Source organism: Montipora capricornis, chromosome 10, assembly GCF_036669925.1.
Source record: "Montipora capricornis isolate CH-2021 chromosome 10, ASM3666992v2, whole genome shotgun sequence".
NCBI classification, from domain to species: Eukaryota; Metazoa; Cnidaria; class Anthozoa; order Scleractinia; family Acroporidae; genus Montipora; species Montipora capricornis.
Window position 1 is genome coordinate 54,412,496 of NC_090892.1, and position 21,213 is coordinate 54,433,708.

The 21,213-nt window shown below is 39.5% G+C and overlaps 1 protein-coding gene across 2 annotated transcripts in view; it reads left to right on the top strand.

The window, feature by feature from the left end:
- Nucleotides 1-140: 140 nt before the first annotated feature.
- LOC138019518 (solute carrier family 12 member 6-like) overlaps nucleotides 141-21,213 on the top strand; it is a 23,354-nt gene continuing 2,281 nt past the window's right edge. The window contains exons 1-24 of one of the 2 annotated variants that reach the window (XM_068866341.1): nucleotides 141-241; nucleotides 1,406-1,781; nucleotides 1,904-2,026; nucleotides 2,850-2,996; nucleotides 3,514-3,568; nucleotides 4,626-4,756; nucleotides 4,871-5,115; nucleotides 5,539-5,705; nucleotides 6,813-6,950; nucleotides 7,116-7,214; nucleotides 7,645-7,702; nucleotides 7,963-8,085; nucleotides 8,673-8,846; nucleotides 9,951-10,049; nucleotides 11,139-11,258; nucleotides 12,452-12,556; nucleotides 13,523-13,611; nucleotides 14,220-14,299; nucleotides 15,568-15,656; nucleotides 15,761-15,858; nucleotides 16,366-16,572; nucleotides 16,775-16,866; nucleotides 18,446-18,891; nucleotides 20,258-20,391. In XM_068866341.1, the coding sequence (XP_068722442.1) occupies nucleotides 2,859-2,996; nucleotides 3,514-3,568; nucleotides 4,626-4,756; nucleotides 4,871-5,115; nucleotides 5,539-5,705; nucleotides 6,813-6,950; nucleotides 7,116-7,214; nucleotides 7,645-7,702; nucleotides 7,963-8,085; nucleotides 8,673-8,846; nucleotides 9,951-10,049; nucleotides 11,139-11,258; nucleotides 12,452-12,556; nucleotides 13,523-13,611; nucleotides 14,220-14,299; nucleotides 15,568-15,656; nucleotides 15,761-15,858; nucleotides 16,366-16,572; nucleotides 16,775-16,866; nucleotides 18,446-18,891; nucleotides 20,258-20,391 (2,887 nt within the window). In that variant the 5' untranslated portion in view covers nucleotides 141-241; nucleotides 1,406-1,781; nucleotides 1,904-2,026; nucleotides 2,850-2,858. Of the gene's footprint in view, nucleotides 242-621; nucleotides 1,782-1,903; nucleotides 2,027-2,849; nucleotides 2,997-3,513; nucleotides 3,569-4,625; nucleotides 4,757-4,870; nucleotides 5,116-5,538; nucleotides 5,706-6,812; nucleotides 6,951-7,115; nucleotides 7,215-7,644; nucleotides 7,703-7,962; nucleotides 8,086-8,672; nucleotides 8,847-9,950; nucleotides 10,050-11,138; nucleotides 11,259-12,451; nucleotides 12,557-13,522; nucleotides 13,612-14,219; nucleotides 14,300-15,567; nucleotides 15,657-15,760; nucleotides 15,859-16,365; nucleotides 16,573-16,774; nucleotides 16,867-18,445; nucleotides 18,892-20,257; nucleotides 20,392-21,213 lie in introns of those variants that run through there. The other variant, XM_068866340.1, reaches the window with a different exon arrangement.

The following is a 21,213-nucleotide window of genomic DNA, read 5'->3' on the forward strand; positions in this document are numbered from 1 at the left end:
GAGTGAGGACCTTCCTGATGCTAAGAGAACTGTTTTTGAACCACAAAGCTCCCTACCTACTGACAACATCCCTATCTCTAATACGGCTTCACTAGCACTAGACCCACTGCAACCAATGCGATCACTCGAAAAGAAGAAGCTAAAATGAGGTATTGGACAATGCGCCATGGTCAATGCGTCAGACACAGGAACTGAAACGTCCTTGAACGTACCCTACCGATTTGCAAGACCTTCGGCGAAGGTGAGGATACTTATGTTGATGAATTTAGTAATGATGATGATGACAGTGACTCTAAAGGTGACGTAGAGAAACGGGAGACTGCACCCTTCATTCATGTGCCACGTTGGTAGCAGGCCCTTTTCCACAGACACTTGGGTAAGCAATGCCATGCCGCTACAAGTTATGCTTATTGCTTGTGCTCTCCAGTTATCTCTTGCAACATATGGGTGCTCTAAAATGATATTTTCCATCATAACTCCGATTGGGGTTACTTGGGAAATTGACTCACCCCCCCCCCCCCCCCCCCCAATGCAAAAGGATATAGTGAGAAACATAAACGAAGAACAAAACGCTTCTTTAGTAAAAAGTTTATTCTACACAACATTAAGAACTTTGGTTTTTGCATCTGTTCAAAGCGATCTTCCAATATAAAATAGGATGCTTCGTTTTCGAATTTTGCGTGCTTCGTTTTCGACTTAGGGTGCTTAGTTTTCGATCTTTTGGGTGCTTCGTTTTCGATACTACCGAACTTTCTTCCGTGATGTCACATTATGTTAGCAAAACCATTTGTCTTTAACTTGAAGAGCACTTGGTACTGCGAATGCGATAATATCTTCGACTTTTTTGAGGAGGCAGGATTTTATTGCTGGTCGCAAATCTGGTTTACACACAGGACAAACTCCAGTTGTTGAAAGATCGGATAATTTTATCCGCTGGATAAGTCAACATCTTACAGTTTCAGTCTGTATAAAGACTACAGTATTTGCTCTCGTACCTGTGAATATGCACAGTCTAAGACCTTTACACTCAAAGATCTAAGTAATGGTGTGTGGGAAAGCCTTGGCCAGCATATTTCTACTCAGGATAATGAGGATGTGAAGAACCACTCTGAAAACTGTTAACGGTAATAAGTGCGCTTTAGAATTTCATCGTCGTGGCCGTCTTGACGTACATGTAGGCGGCATCCTGGCCCAAATAAATACATAGCTATTGACTCTCTTGAGGGAAAGTGAATTAGAAATTGTAATCAAGTGTCAATCAAGTCTTAATTGGTCTTCATTGGCCGTGCACCTGTTTATGTTACCCCACCCCCCAAGGCTCACAACGGTAAACACAGACCGACACACAGAGTTGTTTTTCTTTTCATCGATTGTTTATGAAATATGTCTGAAAATCGTTTCAAAGTTACCCAAGCTGCTGAAGCCGAAGGATCTAAACAAGGCGTGGAAACTTACAGACGAGTGAATCTGTCAACAGATATTGAAGTGAAAATCATCCAACCATGTAGGTCATGTAAGCTCAAGTGACTCTTTTCCTCGCAAAGTTAGGGAGACCACGTGCGATAAAAAATTATTTTTACGCTTCATCTGTTTTGGGTACTCTACTAGTGTATGTGTTTCAACTTTTAAAAGGGAAACTAAACTCAAGGGGAATTATTTCTGCGTTAAGGTTGTAGTAACCGACTGAAACTCTTTCGTCGTCAGCTCCTGAAAAAAAATCAAACGAGAGCAACAAAGCATTTCTTGTGTCTGGAAAGGCGGGAAATTTAGCATTGTACGAGGTGAGGTGGTTTTTGATTTTTGCGATATTTGTGTTCTGTAAATTTCTGGTTATTTTACCCAGTTTTTAATTGTACAAAGTGAACTGTTCATTTTAATCCGCTCAAATCTGTGTATTGTTCAGGATGAAATCCATAAGACACCGAGGATTTCGACGCTCCTTGAGAGTTTATCAAGATACGAAGCTGTGGCCTTTCCGAAGGAAGTGGACGACGATGGAGAAGCGAAAGAAACAAAAGCTTCCCAGGTATAAAGGGAAAACAAGTGGTTGAATTTGAATTAGGGCCGGACGTACGTTCGAGTGATCGATGGTTTTCTGTTTTTGTATGCAAATTAATCTAAGTTAAAGGTCCTGAATTATTTAAGCTCATTTGTTGTGCAATCTTAAGTCTTTTTCCTTTTATAAAACTAAGAAGCTTAAGACATGCACACCGGTGGAAAATTTTGTGTGTTGCATTTATCTTGCTAATTGTGGCTGCTAATTTTAAGCTTACATATTTAAGCACATTCATGAGCGTTCGGCGTTTTAAAATTTTACAAATTGCTTCTCTTGCAGTTTTAAGAGTTGACGTGTTTATTGGACTTGTCCAGTAATTCTTAACTATGTAACTAGGGATTAAAATATTGTCTTTATCCACAGTTAATACCAACACGTGAAACTTTCTGTAAAGAGGAGCGTGAGTCCAAAATTTCAAACCATGTGAAGCGTGATTCTTGAGTTGTATGTGACACGTGAATCATTCATTTGTTTTTTTTCGAGACTTTGATCCCTGTGAGATTTAGTCTTTTAATTATTATTCTTTAAATTTTCTTTGACTTGAAACTTTCAGCGAATAAAAGTACTTTCTCCAGATTTTTGTTTTAAGTTTGCAAATTTTCAGAAAAGTAAGAAAACTGCTGGGTGCCATTTTTGTTTTGAATTTGTGCTACCATAGCAACCTAAGTGGGACTGTGTGAAGCACCTTATTGAAGTTTAACTGTATTCCTTTTTTGTAATCAAAATCAAGTTATTTTCTTCTCATTGTGTTACATATAAATGTTTCTTTCTCTTTGTTTAATTTAAATTCAAGGGAACCAAAATGGGCACCCTTATGGGAGTGTATCTCCCCACGATTCAGAACATCTTTGGTGTGATCCTGTTTATACGTTTATCGTGGATAGTTGGTGTGGCAGGAATCCTACAAGCATTCTTAATTGTGTTTATCTGTTGCTGTTGTGTGAGTATCTACAAAAAAACCCTTGCAGAAGATACCAGTCTGGTAGAGTGTAGGTGTTTAACCCTGTTTCACATTTGTCCCCCCACCCCACAATCTTCAATACCATACCACCTATAAATCATTTCCACTTATCTTCAGTGACATCCTGATATGAAGAGGCAGGGGAATCTGACCACCATAAAATGTGATTTGTCTAAGGTCCCTTAATTAATTCAGTCTATAAAATTAATAATGATCATCAGATTTGGATACCACTTTGTATTGGTTACTTTATTTAACTTAATATAGTAGAACCCGATTTGACAAAATGGCCACATATGAACCAAATCCTTTGCCATATCAGCTGGGGTTTTGTTCAGTAGCAGTTCTTTTCCAAGCATTTAATTTAATTGTAAGCTACAGTGGTAGGTCAGATCAAGGATTTAATTTGTTTATTATGCATCCTAAGGACAAATTGTTACATAAAGGCTCATTACTTCAAGGTTAAATTAAAAGTGATTTTCATTTTTGACATTAGACAATGTTAACAGCCATTTCTATGAGTGCCATAGCCACGAATGGAGTTGTTCCAGGTAATTAAATATCTGTCAGCTTCAGATAATGGAATTATTTTAGGTGATATCTATTGTTTGTTGATATGTCAATTTAGCTGGCTCTTGTTATTGATCAAATAGGACACAGGAATATAAATCAATTTAGGGTCAACAGATACCATACAATGCACATGTACTAAAAAAAGTATTAGACTATTAGTTTTTGGCTCCATTTGTGGACTTTGGACTTTTTTGAGGGTGGGGGTTTGTGAGTTGCGATAATTTTGGCTGGGTATGCATAAAATGTTTTTGCCTCATAGACACTTTTCAGAGAAGGCAACTCAAGTAGGCCGGATTGGAACTCGGTATCTCCTCATTCAGAGGCAATTGCGACGACCACTAAACCACAGACAACTATGCTACAGATTAACAGGGAAATGTGTATAAAAGAGTCCTGTGCGTGACTGGAAACGAGTTTTTGTGTTTTCGTTTGACCGGTCATTGTATGACTCAGCAACACGTCTTACTGGGCTATTATTTCTCCTGGTATTGTTAAGAAAAAGAATGAAATATTTTGACAGTGCGACGCTTCTTACCGTGGCCACCAAACAAAGTTTGTTACAACTTGTCTGCCAATCAGGATGTGTGAATTTGTTTGACAGTCACACTTCCTTGAAAAGTTCGCACAACCGTTGCCTGGGTTGTTGAGTTGACGTATTTGGACGTAATTGTCAAATGTGGAAGTTTGTTGGGTGGCCATGGTAAAGGCGTGTTGCACTGTAAATACCAACGTAGAAACTTGTAAAGCATGTGTTTACTGGTTTTCATTGGAGTAAACGCCTTTAGAAACTATTCTATGATCGCACTTATTAACCAAATGGTTGTGTCATGGGATGTGGACTTTGGACTTTGGACTACGATATTGACGAAGATATTGCAACTTAAAAAATCCCTGAAATACTGTGAATTTTATTTAAAGGAAATCGGCTAAAAGTCCTTCTTAGAAAAAAAAAAAGTATGACTATTTTAAGATTTACTTAAGTGGCTGCCAGTTGTTTATCTATTTATATGCTTGTCACCGTCTCTCTGTGTTTAGGTGGGGGTTCCTATTTTATGATTTCCCGAGCTCTTGGCCCAGAATTTGGTGGTGCTGTTGGCTTGCTTTTTTATCTTGGAACTACATTTGCTTCTTCCATGTATATCCTTGGTGCGATTGAAATTTTACTGGTAAGAGGTAAACATGTTTGAAATTGAGATTAATAGCAATTAACCTAGAAAAAGGCATGTAATAGTTAGTTGTCTGACTTCATGCAATTATGATGATTTCCTTTTCATTTTCAGACATACTTGGCTCCCTTTATATCTTTGTTTGGTGATGTACGTTCAGGAGGTGGTGCAACATCACCAGTGATGTTAAATAACATGCGAGTGTATGGATCCATCCTGCTTCTTTTACTTGTGGCAGTGGTGTTTGTTGGAGTAAAGTACGTCAACAAGTGTGCCTCTCTTTTTCTGGCTTGTGTTCTGTTCTCTATACTGGCTATTTATCTTGGATTCTTTTCAGCTCATGCAAGGAATATGCCTAGGTACAAGTTAGTTACATTGTATTATTCATTATAGGTGAGGCACTTAGGTGTTGAACACAACTGCATGCACTGGCTGGATGAATTGTGGAACAATTTTAAATCATTTCAAGATACCAGATTTACTTTTGTAGCAAATCTATTAAAGACAATGACTATTAAAACAAACATGAAGCATGAAGCTGGTTTTAAAATTGAACCATGCAAACTGTAATTCATTTGCGCAAGCCATATTTAATTTTGACTTTGTCTTCAAGAGCACTTACAGAAAAGTTAGAACTGAGTTAACCCTTTCACTCCCAAACGAGCGCCTGTTGAAGAGTACTAATAATAATCGTCAGTGATTATGGAGTGTAAGTGAAATTATTTCATAAGGGTGTCACTCTCACACGAGGGATTAAGGGTTAATATGTTTTGTTTCCACAGTATCTGCTTGATAGGTTCCAAGTTGTTGGCCAGTAGCAGTTATCACAAATGTTCAACAAATGATTCATTACTATCAAGTGCTTATGGAAACAATGAGGAATTCTGGAAGCATAATCCTCTTTCCTATGTGTGTGGAGTGCCTGGTATCACTAGTGGCTTTTTTTCTGGTAAGAAATATTCCCTGTATTTGATAGCAGTAAGCTTAATACATGTAGATGTGCACAGAACATTGTTTTGGCTAGACCCAAAGCACAAACTAAGATCCAGTGGCTGACCATTCAACAACATTGGTAACATCCTGCAAGATGCAAAAGCAGGAGCAGTGCAAGGAGTGAGTGGGCTAGTTAGCCTATCTGGAAAATTAGTTTTTCAAATCTTGACGTTTTCGCAGACAGTTGACCCCTGCTGTCTATTAATGATAAGCTCACATTCAGGATTTCACTGTCTCTTCCTGTTGAGTATCAGCTTGTGGGACTTGATATTACTAGTAATTTCCTATGAGCAGAACCCTCACGCAGCTGATGATTTGGTTTTATCAACGGAGTTGATAAATAAATGTAAATTGGCCACCGTACAGAGATTCTAAAAGCTGACATTTCGAGTGTTAGCCCTTTGTCAGAGCGAATCGAGGAATTATGGGTTACGTGTAGTTTTATAGTTGAGTAGGAGCTATGCTATTGGTGGTAACATGGCAACGTGAAAAATAGGAATATATTAGTTAAATGAAAAGCATTTGTTAATACCGTGAGGATTAAGGGTGCCGATTTGGAAGATGAGTACACACTGTTCATTCACACATTCATCTTCCAAATCGGCACCCTTAATCCTCGCGGTATTAACGAACGCTTTCCATTTAACCAATATATTCCTATTTTTCACGTTGCCATGTTACCACCAATAGCATAGCTCCTACTCTACTATAAAAACTACACGTAACCCATAATTTCTCGATTCGCTCTGATGAAAGGCTAATGCTTGAAACGTCAGCTTTTAGAATCTCTGTACGGTGGCCAATTTACATCATCAACTCGGTCGATAAAACCAAATTTCTGTATACTACTTCCCCACCAACACAGCACCACAGTTTTAGAAACTACCCCCTTCATGCAGGTGCTTTGTCTGTTTCAAAATCCTGTAGCAGTTCTCCTTGCTCTACACAGTGTGTACTCATCCTTACAAACTACTCTTTATGGCCATGATGAGACTGCCAAAATCTTATTAGGCCATACACATGTTTCCCATAATTTTGAGAAGGTTTACCTTTCCTATCACAGATAATTGGAACAGTAAATATCTTAAGAAAAATGAGGTGTCCCCAGGAATAGAGGCTGGTGCACATAAAGGCGAAGTGAGATCTGATACCACAACATCATTCTTCATTTTACTGGCAATCTTTTTCCCTTCTGTGACAGGTGAGGTCGTCTTTTAAATATCTAAAAAGGCTTCACCTGACTCTGTGGTAAGCCTGAATTTCACTAGTACATATTCCTTAAATGCAATGGCATTATTTGAAATTCTCTTCCTAATCAAATCTCTAGAGCTTTGCTAATAATGTCCAGGTTATTTCCTTTTTTAAGGAATCATGGCAGGATCCAACAGGTCTGGGGATTTACAGGATGCTCAGCAATCTATTCCAAAGGGAACAATAGCAGCTATTGCAACCACCTCTACTGTCTGTATCCTTATCTTGTACTAGCTATTGTGATAAATAAATTATAATTGTAGAATGCTATCCTTTTCTGAGCTCAAGTACTTTGAAACAGTCGCTGTGTTTTTTTATTGCTCTTCCATGCACCACAATTTTGCAAACTTGAGCATTGAGCAGACTATAACCCTATAGCCCTATAGCTTTTTTTACCTGGACTTACCAGCACACATCATTGTAGAATTTCTGCTCAATGATTACTCTCAGATAGTTTCATGCCTTGCATTTATGCACCAAATCTCAAGCTGGAAAAAATTAATATCGGCCTGCAAATGACAGCCTGCTTAAAATTGAGAAAAAGAGACATTAAGAGACAATTTCTCAATTTGTCAGTTTTAACCATGTGAAAGTGGATAAAGTGAGCAAAGAGTTGTGTTTGACACACCTTAACATCTCTTCAGACTTGACATCAGTGTTGCTGTTTGGAGCTACAGTGCATGGAGACCTTTTAAGAGACAAGTAGGAATTGCTGTGTACACATTCATATAATCCTCTTGAAAATAGTTAACCCATTGACACCGGAACCACATGCCCCCCCCCCCCCCCCCTGCCCCCTCTCTCCGCCCACTGACAGTAAAATTGTCTGGTGTTAGCGTGAGTAAAAACCAATCAAGTTTCACTCCTAGTAGTCAATGGGTTAAATAGCTTAATCATTCTTACCCTCTCAATACTTAACTTATAAAAGTACCAATTATTTGTGTAATTGCTTTGCTTTTTAGATTTGGCCGCAGTATTGGCAGCGTTCTCGTTGTTGCAGAAATTGCTTGGCCTCCAACAAAATGGGTGATTCTCATTGGCTCTCTCCTATCAACTGTTGGAGCAGGGATGCAGAGTTTAACTGGGTGAGTCAATCAGGCATCAATCAGTTTTTAATTAATGGATCAGGTTTCAGAAGAGTTAACCTTGCTTTTATCTTGCCACATTATTGAATAAAATGTCATTCATGAACATTGTGCATGAAACATGATATAAAAATAGTATCTCCTTTCTTTGTACTGACCCATAAATGACAAAACCATGTCTGAGTGGTCCCGAAAAATTGAAGGTTGCAGATGACTCCTAATGTTGCTTCAGTTGTCAAAATCCAAAACTGCTCCCTGCTACTGGAATATTGCAGGGGTTTCAGAATTCAACTTAATTGTCTCTTATATGTATGAGGCGTTTGTTTGTTTAATTCTTGTCTGTAAGTGTCTTTTTGTTTACTTTGTCGTGAGAGCCAGTAAAAATGGTTCAGTGTAAGTGGCCTGCCTAGAATAGCAATGTTAACTGCGGGCTGCCACCATGCTCTTGTTTGTGTTATTTTGTTTGTAAATAAAGTAAACTGAACTAATTATTCTTTAGACTACTTGTAGCATGTCTTTCAGCTTTTCTTTACTGTTCATTTTTACCTCGGTCATCACCATCCCCCTAATTTATTTCCCCTTTGCAGGGCTCCACGTTTGCTGCAGGCCATAGCAAGAGACAATCTGATTCCATTTCTAAACATCTTTAGTTATGGATCAAAGACTGGAGAGCCCACCTATGCCTTGATGCTTACTGCATGCATTGCGGAGATTGGCATCCTGATTGCTAATTTAGATGCAGTTGCACCTATTATCACCATGTAAGCTACAATACAATAGTTTTTTTGTCATGTTTTTTAGAACATCCCTTCTTAACCAAGTGGGGTCATCATTGAGAGATTCCAAGGGGGAATATTCAAGGATCAATAGTATTTTTAAAGGAAAGTGTTGAAGGGATACTTCTTAAATGTTGTATGCATAATGACCATACAGCTTGGAGTTAATAGTACAATGTTAACATCACTTTCCACCAATGCGATTGTGTCCTTGGTTGGATTTCCCAACTCTGTGTCATATGTTGGATGAGTTACTGGCTGATCTCCTCTCTTAGCTGTGCAGTCTGGTTCCACCCTCTCCTTATGAAACAGTGATAGATTTTTTATGGCGTTTGATGAGATTTGCTTTTCGTATGGATCCATTAATGATAAGTGCTCAACCAATTTATCCATTTCATTGAATAACTTTTTTCGTTATCTTTATTGTTCTAGGGGCTCCTAATATCCTTAAGAGTCTGTAAATCTCTTGTCAACTTATATCTTTTTGTAAAAAAAAAAAAAAATTCTAAAGGTATAGTTGTTAAGACACGTACAAACACATTGCTTCAGTCATTTGTCTTGTTTTAATTTGTGGAGGAAGACTGACTTAAAGGGAACCTCCGCTCTTACTACCAAACAAGTTTAAACTGAAGGAAATTTGTTTTTAAAACAATGTTTGCTATCAAGAAAAGTGAATTTTAAAATCGCTTATTTTCACTTTCAAATTTCGTGGACGCCGCCATCTTGAATAATTGTGACGTGTTACGGTTGCCTTATTGTTCTGACACAAAGAGCTTTTGTCTTATAACAATAGGGCAACCGTAACACGTGACAATTATTCAAGATGGCGGCGCCCGCGAAACTTGAAAACAAAAATAAACGATTCCAAAACTCATTTATTTCGGATACAAACACTTTCTTTGAAAATACTTTAGACTGACTTGACTGTAACGGTTATTTCCTGTGATTTAAAGTTATTTTTTTTAGTTGAAGTGGAGGTTCCCTTTAAGTTACCCTTGGTGTTATCCTTCAGACCTGACAAAGCACATACTCTTGTATTTTTGTGCAACAGTCTAGTGATTCTGATGCTTACATTATATTGGTGAACAGGTTCTTCTTGATGTGCTACGGATTTGTAAACTTGGCGTGTGTGTTACAGTCTCTACTTAGAACACCCAACTGGAGACCGAGATTTAAATACTATCACTGGTATGGTTACTATGATTGGATTACTTCTGTAAGATCTAGTATCCGGTGCTCCTTTGACACCAGATAGGCGGGCCAACCCTTCCGTTTTTAGATTCTTCGATTCGCTCTAGATCTGACCAAGGGCTAACGCTCGAAACGTTAGCTTTTAGAATCTCTGTACGGTGGTCAATTTACATTATCAACTCCGTTGATGAAACCAAATTTTTGTAGACTTCCGTTTTCAGGCCCCGTCCTCACTCTCCGAAAATTTTTGTATTTTTTTTGCGTCCACACGTATCCTGCGAAGTCGGTAGTCAGGGTGTCCGGAATTTTCCGAATACGGTTTCCAGAGTGGAGATTTTTGAATTCGCTACGAATTCGGATACGTGTCAGCAATCTGCCGTATCCGCAAATTTGGAGTACGCGGACGTAACACTATTGGATCCAGTCTTTCCCAGGTGAGGTACATCAACATGGCGTATCGACCTTGGACCTTAAAGGACTTCCACGTGTAACTCGCTAACAAAACAGAAAATGGTGCCAACGTACGATTTTGCACCAAGACTTTGTCAAAAGCACAGGGCATTAGAGTGTAATCGGATACGTGTGAACAGTGAAAACGATTGGAATACGCTACGTGTGGACGCGGATATTTTTGAATCCGAAAAAAAAAGCGGATCCAAAAATTTCTGGATACGTGTGGACGACGCCTTAGATTGTTATGATCTAACGCTGATACGGATTAATGCGTGAGAAGATGTCTATCTACTCTTTGCTCACTTCGGCTTGATATAAAATACAGAATAAAATTAAAGCAAAAAGGTGCTACCCTGCATTTGAAGCTCTTCGACAGTGGTCACACTCTCATTTGAAGTACCTTTTTCCTTCTCCTTGATGATGTCAGGGTATGGGCTGATCTTTTTTCGAACTGGTGCCAAGTAGTCTAATTTCATATTGGGAAAACTTGGTTTTGGTCCGTCTGAAAAGTCAGCTGGAAAACATTTGAAAATAAAGTAATAATAAAATTTAAGAATGATTGGCATTAACAGTGCCACTTCAAAAATTTAATTTAAATTTACCTTACTTGCTTTCATTTTGTCTTATCAACAGGCTGACCTCATTCCTAGGCATGTGTCTCTGCTTGGTATTGATGTTTATTTCAAGTTGGTATTATACATTAGTTGCTATGACTGTAGCTGCTGCTATTTACAAATACATTGAATTTCAAGGGTGAGATAACTTTCTTCATTTGCCCAAATATTTTTTTTTACTTCTTTGTTTGCCATCATGCATGAGAACCGCGATCTGGTTTAGCTCAGCGGGTAGAACATTGGACTATCGTGCGCGCGAGGTCATGGGATCAACACTGGTCACGGTGTTCGAACCAACACTCATGGTCTCTAAATATATGAAGATGAATTGCTGTCTTTGTAATCCCATCTGCAGTTGGTTAAGGTCCTAACTCCTCACTGATAAAGACTTTTCACCTCACAACCCCTTCATAAGATTCTGTGTGACGTTAAAGAACCAACACACTGTTCGCAAGGTACTGTGCTTTCGGCGTGGTCTGTTCTATTCCCCTCAGCCAATGGCGCTTGGTTTGCTTATGGTTTATTAGGCCACGTTAATAAAAGCAACAACAAGTGGATGAAGTTTCTGACTGCCATTTCGTGGAAAGACCATGAAACTCCATACAGTCAGATACAGCAATTTTTCATCAAGTGAAAGCTATGAGCGTGGCAGTTATAAGCAACTTTCTTTTCTTTTTGGTCCTTTTGATCAAATGGAAGCCAAATATCGAGAAACAGATAACTATTGCTCAGCCTACTTGCAGCTGCACCCTCCCCATGAAGGTTGCGTAGCTGGCGGGATATTTTATCGCAGGATTATTTAAACAACTCGCAACTGAGTACGATGGCTTTGACCGCGAGTGAAATCGCAGTCGCGGCCAAAACAACGAAGCAACTATCGCTTTACTCACGCGTGTTTACATAATCATACAATAATAACATCCCGCCAGCTACGCAGGCTAGGCACAACTTCCCAGTTCTTCTTCAGGAGAAGGGCATGGCTACCTGTAGGCAAAGCAGTAAGCTACGAACTTTGGACTATTGCTGTTTGTTGGCACTCGAGTCTAATTTTACGAGAACTCGTATTTTTTGGCCAGAATTTTATGACTTTGTATAACGGCCCCCTTAGTTACTTCAAGGACCTCTTTACCTTGTGAGTTTTCTTTTCCCATTTTAGACCACGTGATGTTACTCTAGCGGAACAGTTTCTTTCAATTGTCGTCTTATGCACGTGCATATTTATGCATAACTTATGAGAAAAACAAATGGAAAATTCCCTTGGGAACATCACGTGGTTTGAAATGGGACAGCAAAACGTACAAGCTAAAGAGGTCCATTCGTTACGCTTTTCAGAGCAAAGATTGAGTGGGGCGATGGATTCAGAGGGCTGGCACTGAGTGCAGCTCGATACAGCCTCCTGAGGTTGGAAGAAGGTCCACCACACACCAAGAACTGGAGGTAAGAATCAAAAGATGGTCATTCAGCGACAACTCTTCGTTGACATTTACATTTTCAAATGGTATAGACCCTATGCAAAAAATGGCTGCCTTTAAATTATTCTTTTGTTCATATTCAAAATAGCCCAACTAACCTCTTTTGGGATAACAAAGTCTTTAGAATTTTCGTCTCAAAAACGAGGTTAGTTGGGCTATTTTGAATATGAAGAAAAGAATAATTTAAAGGCAGCCATTATTGCATAGGGTCTATGGAACAAAAAGAAAAACAAATAAGGCCGGAGGCGTAGAGAAACTTCAAGCTTTCAATTGCTGGGCATAAAAATGTAGCACCGAGCTTTGGATAAAGGCCTACTTCCAGCTGTGCTGCTAAAGCACTAAAGGTTGTATCTTTGGGTGTGGACAGTGTCTCCCTTACTTTACCCCCTCATCGGTCAGTGCTTCGTTGTCGAAGTATTTAAAGGGAAAGACCGTAGTCATAACTTGATGGTGGTCAGTGAGCTGCGAGAAGAACGAATAAAGCAACGATGCAGTGAATATTTGATGACTAGTACTAACATGTACTCAGAAAAATCCTGGTCGCAGATGAAATGTAAATGCATGAGGTGGATGCTCCAACCTTCCATCTACCGGGGACTATAGAGAGCAAGGGATTATCTTTGAATCGATGCAGTAATAGCTAAGTTCTTCTGGTCGTTGTGCCAATGACACCAACTGGCCTCGTTTTAAAGCAATATTTATTTTGTTCATTCTATTTAAGCTATTGGGTATAATAAGCGCAAAGGTAAGTGAAAGATTTACGGACCAGATAGGAAAGCCGAAGCGGAAGAAATGGTGAATTGCAGCTAAAAACCACGCATTAAGTTGACCAGCTGAGCTACTCCTCCCCGTCAACTGAAAGGGTTTCCATTTTAGTCCATTTTTAATCGGAGAAGTAAATGGACAAGCTGATTTTATTTTGTTCATTTAGACCACAGGTTCTGGTTCTTTGTTCACTGAAAAAGAATGTTGAGCCCGAATCCAAGCGGTTGTTGAGCCTAGTCAGTCAACTAAAGCATGGTGAGTAGCACCCTTCTTCCAATGAGCCATACGTTTCAGTGCCACCTTCCTGGATAAACTAAAGGGTTTAGTTTCTAAAGAAGCTGCGGTGCTGCGTCAGCGGAGAAGCGAAACACAGAAATGGGTTTATCAACAGAGTTGATACGGTAAATTGACCACTGTAAAGAAATTCGAAAGCTGACGTTTCGACCGTAATAGCCCTTCGTCAGAGCGAATTACCGAAGGGGCTAACGCACGAAAAGTCAGCTTTTCGAATTTCTTTACGGTGATGAAGTACGAGAGATTCAAATGAAATATTTGAATACTAACTCTCTCTTCCTTAAAGGCCCACCTTCAACCGACAGCCTTTCCGACCGTTTGTTTTTGTTATGGAAATTCGCATTGCTTATCGTAGCGATCTGCATGATTGGATGAATTTCATCTTTGGCTGGATTTTCACATATGAAAATTGTTCCCACGGGGCGCATTATCTGTAGGGGGAACGTGGGCCTTAAACGGCCTCGCCAGAGCATGAAAATAATATTTTTTGTTGTACAGAGCGCCCATTAGCTTCTGATCACCTACTTCACAGAACTAACACCCTAATTGAACTTCCTTCTCTTTTGCAGGGCGTGGTCTTACGATAGTTGGGTCCATTTTGGAAGGGGATTTTAACGAACGAGCAGGCGATGTAGTCTTGGCAAAAGAGGTGAGAGACAATGAGAAGCAACCTGGTGTTGCTCTGCAAAGCGGTGCGACCGCTAAAGGTTTAACATGCCGCTAACAGCAAGGGCGCCAATTGTTAAATAATGGGTTTCATTAATCTTCCTTTTTAAGTGGACATGTATTTCAAGTTTGTTTACTCGTAATCTACTTTAAGATAAGGAAGCTTAAGCACGGGACGTTTTTGAGACGCGGACGGCAAACGGAAGTGAGGTGTTTTCCCTTTTAGCTCGTCTTCACACGACCACATCTATATTGCTCAGTATCTTGTCTGCATTAGAGGTGATTAGTTTTAAAACCCGGTTGACATGCAAAATGTTCACTTCCGGTTGCCGTCCGCGACTGAAAAACGTCGCGTGCTTATGCTCCCTCTATTAGGGATGGTAAGCACGAGACGATGGAAACCGAAACTGATAGGCATTCGCATTCCAGGACAGTTGTGTCTCGCAGATTTTTAACTGTAATAATCGTCTCTCAGAGAGAAAAGATACTCTGAACCAAATGTGGTAGCGTCTAGAAAAGGTAAAAAGAAAAACAGCTCACTTCCGGTTGCCGTCCATAGCGGACTCCAAAATGTCTGGTGCTTAGCTCCCTAGTTTGAAAGTTAGAAAAGCTAATTAGCAAGAATCAACTAGAATGGACCTCTTTAGCTTGTACGGTTTGTTTTCCCATTTCAGACCACGTGAATGATGTTACTCTAGGGAACAGTTTCTTTCAAATGTCGTCTTATGCACGTGCACATGTATGCATAACTTATGAAAAAACAAAAGGAAAATTCCCTTGGGAACATCACGTGGTCTGAAATGGGAAAACAAAACGTACAAGCTAAAGAGGTCCAATGCATGGGCGTTTACCCAGCGCTGTAGATATGAAGACAATTTAGCCAGCGGTCACGGCGAGATGTCATTGGAGGGCATTAAAGATATCAAGTTCATAATTACTATCATCGAAACTACTTTGAGCAATCACAGCAGCAGACAAAGACAAGCAAATGAACTAATCAGAGATGAAACTAATTACAATTATCTAGGACTTGAAACGCGCGAAAGCTTGAGAATCACAGTTGGTTTTGCTTCTGATAGTTTAGAAAAAGGCGGGCAGATTCCTTTGACCTATAATTGAACCAATGCAATCCGGCACTATCCTCGTGTCCAGGGGTATCGTCTTAGAACAGGGTCGAACAGACTCAACCGTTCATGAGCGCCGAGGTTTTTAGAGGTGTTTCCCAAAAACGCAAAACTCTTAATTTTACAGGTGCTGAAAGATTGTATGAAAGAGGAAAAAGTGAAAGGATTTCTGAAGGTTATCGTAGCATCCACAGCTACGGAAGGAATATCTTTTTTGTGAGTACGGGTTTTGTTTGTCAATAAACATAGCCGAAAAAAACGAAAAGCTCCTAAATCCCGCAAATGTAGAATGATCGTTTGTGTTCTTTCCTTTCTTGTAGAACGCAGAGTTCGGGTCTCGGTGGCCTAGAACCAAATACCGTTGTGATCACGTGGCCCAAAAATTGGCGGGAAAGACAGCAATGGAAGAGTTTTGTTCGTAAGTTTACAAGATGGAAATACTACTTCCATGTTGAGTTGTCTTCTAGATCCCTTTTTTCATCGTTTTGAAATCAATAGTCTTTAATTGGTTTAGTGGAGAAGTTAAAAAGATGAAACACATCGAACTGAATAAGTAACAACCTAGACTTCAGAAACTTGGAGGAATTTCAAAACCCATTGTGTTATTTTTGTGTATGATCGAAGTGTGGTTAGGTGAAAACGATACGAAAATATGTATGAAACTATTGGGCCGAGATGAAAACGGATAATTTTTGGTCCTGAAATTTACGTTTCTCCGAAACAACTTGACAGTATTATTTCCTTTCCCCTTCCCTGACATGCCCTTTGTCATGGACTCGGATGGCATGCTAGTCCAGTACAATTTAAACTACCTTTATTATATGGTAAATATATATTGTTCGTTAACGTAATTAAGTAGGTTAGAAATGAATGAATGAATGAAAGTAGGACCTGTTTGTCCTCTTGGATTCCTATTCTATTGTAGACACAATCCAGTGTGTATCGAAAGGTCAACAGGCGCTGCTTGTAGCTCGAAACATCGACTCTTTTCCCAGCAACACAGAGCGCTTAGATGGCAATGTGGACGTGTGGTGGATAGTCCACGACGGCGGTCTCATGATTCTGTTGTTATTCCTCCTCAAGCGACATAAAGTCTGGAGGAAATGCAATCTTAGAATATTCACAGTTGCACGTATCCTTGATTGATTTTGGTGATTAACTTCGTCGCCGGGGGCAGCACCTCCGTCGCCGTACGAACTAACTCTTTCTCTAGTTTATCGTATACCACTGTTTTTTCTTTCATGACTGTCATAAAGGCCATGCCTTTTAGAGTAACTGAAGGTATTAATAGCTTGCACATTTTTGAGAGTTTTGCCTTGACCAAGAGAATACAGAATTGGAAGACAATAGCATTCAGATGAAGAAGGACTTGGAATCTTTCATGTATCAACTCAGGATCAAAGCGCAAGTTGAAGTCATTGAAATGGTTAGCACGAAAAATTGTCCGTTATTCTGCGCTTACGTACTTGATGGTTACCTTAATTTCTCTGTCGGGATCGTGATCAGGGGATTTTGTCATGTGCAATTTCGCAGTTACCGTCCGAGTCTGGTCAGTTATCAGATGTGGAATGGCTGTTATGGTCTGGGATCAAATATGGAAGGAAGTTGAAAGGGTGACGTGTGTTTTAGAAATAAAGAGAGCTCGATCATTAATTTTTTCGAATATATTGGGAAGTGATAAATCAGAGTACAGCTACGTGTGACTACAAAGGGCTATTAGACGGTACGATTCTTTCTCATGCCTTCCGTAGGTAACTAGCAGTGTCTCTTCACGTTCGACCATTCATACGAGCACGTCTGTTGTATTACGGTTTGATTTACACGCCGCGATTTGTGGTGAAGAAGTGGCGTAAGCTTTTGGAATGCGAAAGTCGTAACAAAGATCGTACCGTGTAAATCGCCCCAAGTTTTCCATGCTAGGAAATTTTCTAGCTGCAATTTCTTAAACAGACCTCCGTCCAAGTCATTGTTATTTTGGTCAATCATAATATATATGAAGGTTGTTCACTGCCGAAAACAGGTAACTTATAGAACGTTCTGGAACTGAAGTAGGCTGATCGGTAAAAACCGAAGTCTAAGTTAGAATTCCTTTAACTAACCGTCCCTTAAGACTCGAAATATTTTTCAAGTGCGCACAAACGTGATCAAAGCACTGAGCTTAAGGAGGCTCGAAATAGTTTCTCCTTTTTTTAAACAAATAAACATATTCTGTCCTTAGATACAGTTAGGGCAATCATATCAAGACGAAATTTGGCCAGGGTATTAAGTACCTATCGTAGATTTCTCACATTATGTTTTCCTCCAAAGTAATGTTACCGTGGCAACGATATTAGGCATTTCTTTGAGCCTTAAAATCAACATATGTTGTCCTTTTTGAAGAAACGGGACGGTGAAATTTTCCCATTCAGCGTTACGAGATAATGTTAGAAATACTCTCTAAAATATGTAAAATTCAACAAAATCTGTAGTTCAGTTTTTCAGAAAAATAAGTTTTTTTGAATTGTGACTCTTAATTTTTTTTTTACCTACAGAATTTTTTTAAATTTTAAAGACAAACGGTTTAAATTAATCCAAGCTAACATGCAAAAAATGAAAAAAATTCACCGTCCAGAAGCAGAGATATAAACGAGTAAAGTTGCAAAATCAGGAAAAATTAGGGGTTTACAAGATCAGCATTTACGCATGCGTCACCCGCTCATTCGAGTCCGCGCGCGAGTGGAGCTACAGGTCTACACAAACGGATTTAAGCGACTATTAAACCGTTTAAGTCGAATTTTCGTAGTTTTCGTGAATAGGAGATGTCTATTTATATTCCATGTATATAGGAATTGGAGAAAGGTAAGCGAAATTAGCGGTATTTGTTTATTGCTGGTGACCCATTTGAATCATGAGCTGACGCACGATATGTTTATTTGTTTGAAAAAAGGAGAAACTATTTCGAGCCTCCTTAAGAGGTGAGTCACTTGTTAATTTCGTAGTACCGGTTCATTCTGTTATCGATTTAGATGGACCAAGATATCTCGGAATACACTTACGAGCGGACTCTGTTGATGGAGCAACGGCACCAAATGCTACGTGAAATGCAACTGTCCAGGAAAGAAAGCAAAAGGGAAATACAAGATGTGGTTGAACATTCCTACAGAAGGCGATCCCAGTCAACCTACTCCAATCACAAAACCAGCCCAAAACCCGAGCGCACGGGGGATCCTCCCGACCAGGACGCGAACCCACCCGAGCACGATCCGACTACAACCGACAAATGTGCGGTCACTGAAAAGGAGACTGAGGGCGACCACAGTGAGGCAAATGCTGGGTACGTCGCATCACCTGAAAAAGATCTTGCAGTGCGGGGTGCCAAATGTGATAACCTTGCAGATGGGAATATTGGTACCAATTCCTATACAAGCAACGGAAAAAGCACCAATGGAAAAGAAAGCTTGAGAGGAACACCGTAAGTCTCTAACCTATGGCCTTTGTGGCGAATGGAATCTCCCGAGCGAATCGATGAAATATGACCATGCATGACCCATGATTTCCACGTTATTCGTACTTGAACGCAAAACAGACCAATTTCTCGTTTGTATATGTCACAGTTGTGGTTCAGTTTTATCCTTGGTTGAAATGATGTTGTTTTCCTCTGTCTCTAAGGAGTTTGAAACAAAGGAAAATAACACTTAAACCAAGGATAAAATTGACTCTCATCATTTACAGGAGAAAAGCCATGCATGTTAGCGTTGACTAGACTGACATCACCCCAGTATGAAGTTGGGCAGCTTAAGGACGGTGCCTACTATTGTTATTGCGCACACGTTCTGCGCATCTCGAGACACTCGGATTTTCTATTGTTGATGCTTACCAATACAGGGATATTTTTGCGCGGTTTAAAACTATCCGGAGAAAGTAGATCTTAGTAAGTACTCTTGGTATTCAAAAAGAAAATTGAGGGTAACCATGCATTTTTGAGAGATAATTAAGCTTCAATTTGAGAAAGAACGCCATACATTCCTTTGTATTTTAAAGCTTGTACCAATATTATTGATGAATTATCTTTGAAAAATGCGTGGTTACCCCCAATTTTCGTTTTGGATCTCAATAACACTTGTTAAGATCTACAGCTCCTGCATAATCACACACCAGGGCAAAAATATGTTTAATTAGTAGGCACCGTCCTTAAATGAAGTTTACTTGATTTCTTAAACATGGATCGATCCTTAACGTGTAAGAATGGACTAAGGGTTTCAGCCATTCAATGAAAATCATTTTTCTTGGTGCAAACGCCTTGCGCACACATTTGAGTTTTGTCCCAAAAACTCAATTGGCTCATCTAGGAGAATCATGTGCATCTCGGCCACCAATTTACTTATCACTTCTTTGGTCCGGATTTATATCTTATGGCATGAATGTACTCTCAAATGCCAGAATAGATCTTTCTCGTAACAAATGAAAAATTATTGCAAGAAAAGTACTTTATATCTTAAGGCCCCAAGAGAGCGTTAAGGAGCTCGTTAGTAACGTAGTAGAGTATTTCCGGGTAATGTTCTTAAGGCAGTACATTTGAAAGAAACTTGCGTCTTCTACTTCCTCGGGGAATTCGTTTTGGATTCCTCCTTAGGGTTTTAAATTATTGGTACCAGATATAACCTAATATAATGCCAATTCCCCACATACCATGTTTGCTGCTATATACTGTCTCGCTACGCAAATTGTGGAGGAAAATAATGACTCCCAAGATAGTATTTGTTATTTGATAAGTCAATTCATTATCCTGAGCGAAGTTTCTAGTTTCACTGACAAAAATAGTTTGCTATTTGCTACAGAAAAGAGAAAAATTTGAGGCGAATGAACACTGCTGTAAAATTAAACCAACTTGTGAAGGACCGATCATCTGGAACACAGCTACTGGTAATTAACCTGCCATGCGCCCCTGAAGATGAGCACGACTGGCTTCACTGTATCCTCTTGTTTCTTCATAGACTTATTCGCAACTGTTTTATGGCGTTGCCTTTCGCCCCAGAAAACGGTGCAAAAGAGACTGTGTGCAATGGCACCAGTCAGTTTGGAAACATGCCTTAAATTTAGAGTCCATCGAAGAGATTGTTTCCCGTTGTGGAAGCATCACGCAATCCAAACAATTTTCGACTCGGAGCAATAGTGTTAAACAGAAATATTTCAAATGAAAAACCAGAATTCAAGATGTCAGAGTTTTAACATCAGACGGAGGAGCACATGGACAAAGGCCGGGTTAAGGAAACACCACAGTTCATCAACACTTGATAGGGATGGGGGCCTGGACCTGCATTTGTTTACGGCGAACTGAAATGTTCACGTAATTGAAGATTTTGTGACCGATAGTTTTAATAAATCAAACACTCGACTGATGACGTTGTGATAACGTTGGAATATTTCTGTTTATATTGCTTCGAGTCGGGAATTGGTTGGATCACATTATCAACGGAAAGTGCGTTGCGGAGGTTACCACCACCCTCTCCTTTCATTTTGTGACAATGAATACGTCGTATTTACCACAGCAAATATATCAATAATTGTTTTCACATTTTTCAATGCCCTGTTTGAAATCTCCTTGAAGTGATGAAAGATACATGGAAGCCTTATATTTTAACTATTCGATTTTTCTAGCGAAAGATTATGGCTGTATTAGCGCATGAATTTCATTCTATGCACGAACAGCACGCAAACCGTTTCGCAACGCAAATTAACAGATTAATTTGTTCTGCTCACGTTAGGATTTTCTTCGGGAGGAGGAAGTTGGAAG